The sequence below is a fragment of the Halichondria panicea genome, chromosome 9 (assembly GCF_963675165.1).
Source record: "Halichondria panicea chromosome 9, odHalPani1.1, whole genome shotgun sequence".
Lineage (NCBI taxonomy): Eukaryota > Metazoa > Porifera > Demospongiae > Suberitida > Halichondriidae > Halichondria > Halichondria panicea.
The window spans coordinates 4,852,900-4,861,306 of NC_087385.1; the positions used below are offsets into that span (position 1 = coordinate 4,852,900).

Here is an 8,407-nt window from a genome sequence, read left to right on the forward strand (position 1 = left end):
CTGCAAGAAAAAATGATGTGCTGTAAGCCCCACCCCTTATATTTTGTGGGTGTGGTCTCAGCGTAACATGTGACTAACTACGTTTATACAGTACAGCTAGCTAGCTCTGCAAAAGGTAGGAATCAACTTGGCAGCTATAGTGTACATCATGAGTAGACAGGAATTGCCCAAGATAGCTGATGCTGAGAAGGAGAGCCTGTATGGCTACGTGTTTGGTGTGTCTGGCCCTGGTGAGGAGTTGCATGCATGATCATAATTATGTAGTATGTACCCCTATAAGATTATTATGGTGATGCAAATTAAAGAGGCCTGTATATTTTCTAGTAGGTCGCTGCTTGTATAATTATACGCTATTAGTATGTTGCGGTTATAGTGATTGTTGGTGTGCTGCTTGTATGAGAGGACGATCAGTTTGTGCTGTTGTACAGTAGGGTTAATATTTCACTAGGGGACCCTGTATTGTGTGCATGGTGGCCGAGGGTAGAGGGTAGAGGATTGCGCTAAAAGGTGCATGTGACATTACTGGACATAATTGCTACCTGTTATCCTTTTAGGCCCATTGTGGTGTGTTTTTGTACCGATGGTTTTAGCGTGTAGGGCTACAAGTGTGAATTCATTGATGTTCATATTCAATAGAGACTTGCTCCATGGTCTTATAGTCATTATAGTCATGTGACTCCTTGAGGCACTAAAGCATTCATCACAAGATATTGCAATTCCCTAAGATGGTATATAGTGGAGGGGAACTTCCTCCCCTTCCTCTATTTCATCGACGTGTATGTATGCATGCGTAACTCATAACCTCTTTTGTTTCACAGTGGTGATAGCACAGCAGATGAGTGGTGCTGCTATGTACGAACTGGTAAGTGATGTAGGTGTACCCCATGGTTGTGTGTGATTGGTCGTGTTTTGTTAGGTGCGTGTGGGGCACAGTGAGCTGGTCGGGGAGATCATTAGGCTGGAGGGAGATCTCGCCACTATTCAAGTCTACGAAGAGACGTGTATCCTAGCTTGCACTGATAAGGCAGCCCTGCTTGCCACTACTGTCACACATGCACACACGCATTAGCTATAAACTAAACTTGTCATTGTGTGTGCGTCTGTGGTGCTCTTGTCAGGAAGTTGTGTGTAATTGACCTTGACTGCTGCTTTAGCTGGAGTGACCATTGGAGACCCTGTGTTGAGGACGGGGAAGCCACTGTCTGTGGAGCTGGGTCCAGGTATGTGTGTGTGTGTGTGTGTGTGTCATCTCTCACTCTGTCGTGTACTGGCTTGATCGAGAATCTGTCTCTTTCATGTGCAGGTATCCTTGGCAACATTTTCGACGGAATTCAACGTCCTCTAAAGGTTAGCTGACTAGTGATGAGATACAATTGACATTGTGGTGATACAATATGACATAATCATTCCTGTTGTGATTTGCAGGACATTTGTGATCTGACTCAAAGTATTTACATTCCCAGAGGAGTCAACGTCTCCAGCTTGAGCATTGATGCCAAATGGCCTTTCCGGCCAACCAAAGATTTCAGGGTAATTTTTCAGACACCAATTTAGATGGCTGTTAAACTTTTCTTTCATAATTATCATACCATGCAACTACATATCTCTATTGTGTGACTACTGACTGACTACTTGTCCGTGTTTCTCTCCTCTCCCAGGTTGGCAGTCACATATCCGGTGGTGACATATATGCCACTGTCAAGGAGAATTCTCTGATAGAGCATCGCCTCATGCTACCCCCCAGGGCAGCAGGGACCATCACCTTCATAGAGGAAGCAGGAGATTACACTATTAATGTATGGAGTAGCTTGATACGGTTAGAATAGGTTTGACTACAATTTTAACTTTTACAGCATGTTGTTCTTGAGACTGAGTTTAACGGAGAGAAGTTCAAGTACACAATGAAGCAGGTATGTACGTACATGTATGTCAATAGTGGGCATTCATGCACGCACGAGGCTGTATCGTTGATTATCTTTTCAATCAGGTGTGGCCCGTGAGACAGTTGAGGCCAGTCACGGACAAACTATCAGCCAACTATCCACTACTCACTGGACAGAGGGTCCTCGACTCGTTGTTCCCGTAAGACCCACCCCCTTCTCACTCTAGCTAATGCACACCCAACAGGCAAAGTTTTGCAAAGTTTCTTTCTTTTGAGCGATGCATTTTTCCACACATGCATGCCTTTATCCCAGTGACTAATGAATAGGTCAAAGCAAATTTTATGATGAGAATATTGTATGTGCACTTGATTTTTCCTGTGTAGTTGTGTACTGGGAGGGACGACTGCCATTCCCGGTGCATTTGGCTGTGGCAAGACTGTCATCTCCCAATCACTCTCCAAGTTCTCCAACTCTGACGTCATTATTTACGTAGGCTGTGGAGAGAGGGGAAACGAAATGTCTGAAGTGTTGCGAGACTTCCCTGAAGTGAGTCCACTAGCTCTGTAACAATGGTTTTAGTATTATTACGTGTTTCCTGTACATGTAGCTGAAAGTCGAGATTGGTGGAGTTGAAGAGTCTATCATGAAGCGAACAGCCCTAGTGGCTAATACCTCCAACATGCCAGTAGCTGCCAGAGAAGCTTCAATCTATACAGGTGGGTGGGCATCACTGTCTTAGCCTAGGTGTTTCTAGTACATACTAGTACATACAGTGCCACAGATTGACACTCTTCTCTTTGCTCTGGTATTATAGGTATCACTTTGTCCGAGTACTTCCGAGACATGGGTTACAATGTCAGTATGATGGCTGACTCCACCTCTCGTTGGGCTGAAGCTCTTAGAGAAATCTCTGGCCGATTGGCTGAAATGCCTGCAGGTACACGTACATGTATATTATATGTCTGATCTAGTGTTGTAATATTATAAGTAGTATACTACTCCGCAAAACCACAGAAGGTTAATACATTTATTGTGTGCGTATTTTTGAAATGTGTTGTTGGGTATAACGTACTGCTCTCTTTCCTGTACAGAGAATGGTTTCCCTGCCTACCTCGGTGCTCGTCTTGCCTCATTCTACGAGAGAGCTGGTCGAGTGATTTGTCAGGGCAACCCGAATCGTGAGGGCAGTGTGACAATCGTGGGAGCAGTGAGCCCTCCAGGTGGTGACTTCTCTGATCCTGTGACTGCTCAAACTCTCAACATTGTACAGGTAAAACAGCGTGTCTGTAACTAGAATTATGCGTATTTATGTGGTGGGCAGAGGGTTGCCATATTGTGCAGTCTGTTGAATGGAGGTAGCTCCAAGCACTTGTATGCACTAGCTGTTGTCTCCATTTAGGCTGCCTATTGTATGTCTGTGCAATTAAGTGCTTGTTTATTGGTCACTACTATTGTATGCATATCATGGCTTCAGGTGTTCTGGGGACTGGACAAGAAGCTGGCTCAACGAAAGCACTTTCCCTCTGTCAACTGGCTGCTCAGCTACACCAAGTATATGAGAATCCTCGACGAGTTCTATGATAAAAATCATCCTGAGTTTGTGCCTCTTAGAACGCAGGTTAGGGCTATCTAATGAACACCCTGCATGCAGCAGTTGTATTGTAGTCCAACTCTTTGTGCAACTGAGTATATTTTTATCATGCTATGATTGGCTTGACCCATTAACAATGGTGGTTTGTGTTCTTGTTTTCAGGTCAAAGAAATTTTACAGGAAGAGGAGGATCTCTCTGAGATTGTGCAGCTGGTCGGGAAGGTAATTACGTTAACACTAAAACTTCATTCAGTTAGTAACCGCATATTCGTTATAGGGTTCTCTCGCAGAAGCTGACAAGATTACTTTGGAAGTGGCAAAACTTATCAAGGACGACTTCCTGCAGCAGAACTCGTACACATCGCACGACCGTTACTGCCCGTTCTACAAGACTGTAGGAATGATCAGCAACATTGTGGCCTTCTACAATATGGCCCAGCAGGTGGTGGAGCACACCTCTCAGTCCGACAGCAAGATCACCTGGTCCATCATCAAGGACAACCTTGGAGAGCAGATCACCCAACTCACTCGGATGAAGTTCATGGTACGCCTACAATAATTATAACTGTGTGTGTGTGTGCGTGTGTGTGTGTGTGTGTGTGTGTGTGTGTGCGTGTGCGTGCGTGTGCGTGTACGTGTGCGTGTGTGTGCGTGCGTGTGTGTGTGATGCATTCCTTGAAATGTGTCTTGTCTAAAGTGGTAAATTGAGGCACTGTTAAAGTGTCCCCTGGCCCACATGCATTTAAATGAATTGAATCCACATATAGACGACTTTTGTACCTGTACCATACTTAGATTGGTATAGAGTCACTAATTATTTTGATATTCTCCTTGTTTCTGCAGCATCCCATTAAGGATGGAGAGACTGCTATCAAAGCTAATTTTGCCAAACTTCATGATGATATGCAAGAGGGATTCAGAAAATTAGACGAGTAACACAATTGACTATCGATAGTCTTATGTGACTTTGAAGTGTAGTGTCTTATACGTTATAGTTTTGTGTATTTTATAGGTCTATATTGTCATGTTTGCAAAAAATTATCACATGAAGCGGAGATTGGTAGATCAAGGGGGCGTGTCCTTTTGCTATTGAGGGTGCAGGTGGCGTTAGACAACGCAAGATCAGCCCCACCCCTCTTCCTGGTAAGAAACCCTGGTGTTTTTCAAGATGCATTCATGGCAGCCAGAATAATACAAAGAAAGCTACTAGCTGTGGGAGACAGTAGTGTTGGTACGACCTGTCTCCTGTTCACCTATATGAAAGAGTTCCCATCCACCTATGCTCCTGTGTGGAATAGCAACAACTGTGTTGACATTGAGGTGGATGATGCCTGTGTTGAACTATCTCTATTTGTGAGACGTGCCTCCCTCTGTCAAGAAGTAGACCTTGCCGTGTTCTACAATGATGCTAATGTTGTTTTGATGTGTTTCTCTGTGGACAATCGCAACTCTTTAGACAGTATTTCCAGCCGATGGGTGCCAGAAGTGAAGAAGCACTCGCTGAATATCCCTTACCTGGTGGTAGCTACTAAGACAGACCTTCGAAACAATCCCACATCAATCCAACAACTCAAAGACTCCGAGATAGCATTTGTGAGCTCTGAAGAGGGACGAGACGTAGCAGAGATGGTGGGGGCGTGTGGTTATTGTGAGTGCTCGGCTCTGGAAGGTGTGGGGATGAGTGAGGTATTTGAGGCGGCTACTAGGGAAGCGCTGAAGTATGAGGCAAACAAGACAAAAACTGGAAAACTCAAAACTGCTCTGGGACAACTCAAATCGGCGTTCCATGTCAAGAAAAAAGCTGGTAAGCACACCAATGTGTGTTGATAATGTTTTGTGTATAATTTTTGTACAGATAAAGCTGAGTCGGCAGCCGGTCACTCCAGTGGAGGACAAGATTGATCATTGGGTAATAATAATACACATTCAAGCAGAACTGTGAACAATTGTGCTGTATAATTATATGGACAATCATTATACGTGTCTCTCAAACTCTTCATGAATTATTTATGCCACATTACAAAAAACTGGATATGGTGATGCAATAATACAAGTGTAAATGACTAGAATAAAATCTTTGGATCTTTAAGCTATATACACTATAGCGGGACAAAGTCCACTCCGATGTTCACTCTCCTAGCCAACTCAGCAATATTGGACACATTGACAACCTGCAGATAATACAAAATTAATACTTGCACTTTGTCTTATAACCGTATAAGTAAATTTGGCGAAGGAGGCAATTGAAATTTTACGATCATGATGCATGTCAATATATCACACTGCAAGCTAAAGAATATTGGCAATTTTAATTTTGGAGAGACCCTCCCTCACTCACCTTGATTCGCCAAAATTACGCCAAATTTACTCGCTAGAGTGTTACTTATTTGTACTTACTGTTTCTGCTGCCTTGTCGAAGTCTTCCACAGCTATCATATGCAACCCAGAGGCTTCGATTAGTGATTTGGCCCTTGCTTGTCTGTTTCCTGTATGGAAGAGAGTTAATTTGATTAAGTGTGGTTAATTTGCATGCGTACACATACCTTGTAATCGAACCACTAAGGGGGCTTTGATGTTGATCTCTTGAGCTGCTGCAATGATCCCTTTGGCAATCTCATCACATCGAATAATTCCACCGAAAATGTTCACGAAGATTGCATTCACCTAAAGAATAATGTTAGCGCATGGTGATTAATTTAGAGTACTCACATTAGGGTCACTGTTGAAAATGTGGAATCCGTCCATGACCTCTCTCCTACTGGCTCCTCCCCCTATGTCCAAGAAGTTGGCAGGATAGCCACCGTAGAGCTTGATGATGTCCATGGTAGCCATAGCAAGGCCAGCTCCATTCACTGTATGTGTGTGTGTGTGTGTGTTGAGGGGAGGGGGAGGTTGATAGTGGTACACAGAGGACTATTGTACATATAATATCTACATTGAACAAGGATTCAATTATAGATCAAGGATAACTATTGGGGCAAAGTTAATAATACTTATTGAGCTTGTGAACAGTTCTGTTATTGGTAGTACATGTATACCCACCTAGACATCCAATGGAGCCAGTGAGGCCAATGTAGTTGATGCCTGCCCTGGCAGCTTCCACATCTCGTTTGTCCTCCTGGGCCCAGTCCCTTAGTTTGAATGTCTCCTCTTGTCGATATTGGGCATTATCATCAAAGTTGATCTTGGCATCCATGCACACCACTGGGTGGCAGAGAAGAGAGATGATAACTAGCGAATACTGACGACAACGACTCAACAAACACACCATCACACTGTCACATGGAGCATTGTACAAGCGATTTATACGCACCATACAAACAAGCTATCATACTACAATGTACCTTTCCTCTGTCCGTTCTCCTCCACTTCAACCATGGGGTTGATCTCCACTGTGGTGGCATCCCTATCAATCATTAGTCTGTACAGCCCCATCATCTGATCTGCAGCCTGGGAACAAAAAGCATTTATCAGTACACACATTAGCAGCAGCCCTAGAGTATTATGTGCATACCTCTTCAACACACTCTGAAGAGAAACCCAACTTCTTGGCCATGTTGATGGCTTGCTCTCGTTGCATACCTAGGGAGACAGTGGAAACTCATGGTGTGGACGTGTCTGTTTGCATTGCGTACCTGAAGTGATATCCACAGGGTCCTTGAATATCTGTGAGGGGGAGTCCCTGGCAATCTCTTCAATGTTGACTCCACCAAACGGACTGGCCACCATCACAGGACCCTGTACACAGGGCAACACTAGTGGTCATAACTGATTGCTAATCAAACACATTAGTATACTTACCATGAAGGCTCTGTCCATTACCATTGCAAAGTAGAACTCTGATTTTACATTCATTTTCTCACACACCAACACCTACACAGAGCACACAGGAATATAAAGCGAGGAATGTGCTGAGAGTCTTGTGAGCATACATGTACAGTCATGTGTTCAGCACCCATACACAGCATTACAGTGGCATACCTTCTCACACGGTCGACCCGCCTCCCCTGTCTGCTTGGTGACCAGTCTCCTTCCTAGCATCTGTGATGCAAAGCTCTTGACCTCATCAGAACTAACAAAGAATAGCACATAATAGATGTACAATGTACGTACTATACAGTGTAAGTACTGTATATGATCTTTCTAACATGATGTGAAATGATTGGGTCGATATTGCCAGGCCAATATAATCAAAGATTGGATGGTGGCTAGAGCCTACCTGTTGGCGAGCTTTACTCCGCCTAGTCCATTGTCAAATTGTCCCTTTCCTCTCCCCCCTGCCAACACCTGTGCCTTGATTACCGCAGGACCTCCTGTGTCAGAGAATGAGTTTACACACATTACGATGGTACTTTGACAGTGCATATAAAATAACTCCTTGTAATATTGCAATTGATTTGTACATTCTCTTGTCACCTAATTTATCGGCGATCTGCTTAGCTTGCTCTGGTGTCATGGCCACCTCTCCCTTGGGCACTGACATCCCATAACTCTTCATCATGTCCAGACTGTAGTGCTCGTGTACCGATAAGTGGCGTCGCCATGGTGTCACAGACGATAACACTGGGGACAGCTATATACAGCAGAGCACCAAATATATAAACCAACACTACAAGTAGCTAGCACAAGATACAAACTTGTACAGCACACAACAACGGATGCACAACCCAGCTTAGGTTGTTATGAATAACAATAGCTAGCAAAAGCAAACAGAGACAGCTACCAAGCTAGCTAGCTAAGGCATGCACTGTAGACAAGTGTTTAGCACCTGTTGTAATCTAGTCACCTTAGATGGTTGGGGTAAGTGAGTCCTTCTGAGTACAAGCTGGCTGCAAGAGCCATAACAAAGTCTCGCTCTTACTGCCATTTTCCGAGAGTTTGTTTGAAGGTTCAAAGGTCAAACTGGCGACAAAATTCTATTCGTAAAAGGGCG

The 8,407-nt window shown here is 44.0% G+C and overlaps 4 protein-coding genes across 4 annotated transcripts in view; 2 read left to right on the forward strand and 2 right to left on the reverse strand.

Moving 5' to 3' along the window:
* LOC135341371 (endoplasmic reticulum mannosyl-oligosaccharide 1,2-alpha-mannosidase-like) overlaps positions 1-8,407 on the reverse strand; it is a 35,979-nt gene that overhangs the window by 22,300 nt on the left and 5,272 nt on the right. The window lies entirely within an intron of this gene.
* Positions 48-4,521, forward strand: LOC135341369 (V-type proton ATPase catalytic subunit A-like). Its single transcript, XM_064537899.1, has 17 exons — positions 48-230; positions 819-862; positions 917-1,001; positions 1,155-1,220; positions 1,304-1,347; positions 1,426-1,530; positions 1,659-1,796; positions 1,854-1,910; positions 1,988-2,082; positions 2,267-2,429; positions 2,491-2,599; positions 2,698-2,820; positions 2,975-3,153; positions 3,358-3,501; positions 3,637-3,696; positions 3,752-4,018; positions 4,318-4,521. Exons 1-17 carry the CDS (start codon positions 149-151, stop codon positions 4,408-4,410), a joined length of 1,854 nt encoding a protein of 617 aa, XP_064393969.1. The 5' UTR covers positions 48-148; the 3' UTR covers positions 4,411-4,521.
* Positions 4,502-5,504, forward strand: LOC135341399 (transforming protein RhoA-like). The gene is made up of 2 exons (XM_064537938.1): positions 4,502-5,278; positions 5,330-5,504. Exons 1-2 carry the CDS (start codon positions 4,651-4,653, stop codon positions 5,374-5,376), a joined length of 675 nt encoding a protein of 224 aa, XP_064394008.1. The 5' UTR covers positions 4,502-4,650; the 3' UTR covers positions 5,377-5,504.
* On the reverse strand, positions 5,449-8,401 carry LOC135341376 (succinate--CoA ligase [ADP-forming] subunit beta, mitochondrial-like). The gene is made up of 13 exons (XM_064537907.1): positions 8,261-8,401; positions 7,891-8,047; positions 7,694-7,787; positions 7,456-7,546; positions 7,276-7,347; positions 7,110-7,212; positions 6,989-7,056; positions 6,819-6,924; positions 6,517-6,678; positions 6,184-6,326; positions 6,018-6,138; positions 5,872-5,960; positions 5,449-5,645 (listed from the first exon to the last, which is right to left on the reverse strand). Exons 1-13 carry the CDS (start codon positions 8,339-8,341, stop codon positions 5,574-5,576), a joined length of 1,359 nt encoding a protein of 452 aa, XP_064393977.1. The 5' UTR covers positions 8,342-8,401; the 3' UTR covers positions 5,449-5,573.

Coding starts and splice junctions, on each gene's coding strand:
- LOC135341399 (XM_064537938.1), top strand. CDS start 4,651: ATGGCAGCCAGAATAATACAAAGAAAGCTACTAGCTGTGGGAGACAGT. Junction 5,279..5,329: donor CCATGTCAAGAAAAAAGCTG/GTAAGCACACCA, acceptor ATTTTTGTACAG/ATAAAGCTGAGTCGGCAGCC.
- LOC135341376 (XM_064537907.1), bottom strand. CDS start 8,341: ATGGCAGTAAGAGCGAGACTTTGTTATGGCTCTTGCAGCCAGCTTGTA. Junction 7,213..7,275: donor TAATGGACAGAGCCTTCATG/GTAAGTATACTA, acceptor CCCTGTGTACAG/GGTCCTGTGATGGTGGCCAG. Junction 5,646..5,871: donor TCGACAAGGCAGCAGAAACA/GTAAGTACAAAT, acceptor TATTATCTGCAG/GTTGTCAATGTGTCCAATAT.
- LOC135341369 (XM_064537899.1), top strand. CDS start 149: ATGAGTAGACAGGAATTGCCCAAGATAGCTGATGCTGAGAAGGAGAGC. Junction 1,911..1,987: donor TCAAGTACACAATGAAGCAG/GTATGTACGTAC, acceptor CTTTTCAATCAG/GTGTGGCCCGTGAGACAGTT. Junction 3,502..3,636: donor TTGTGCCTCTTAGAACGCAG/GTTAGGGCTATC, acceptor TCTTGTTTTCAG/GTCAAAGAAATTTTACAGGA.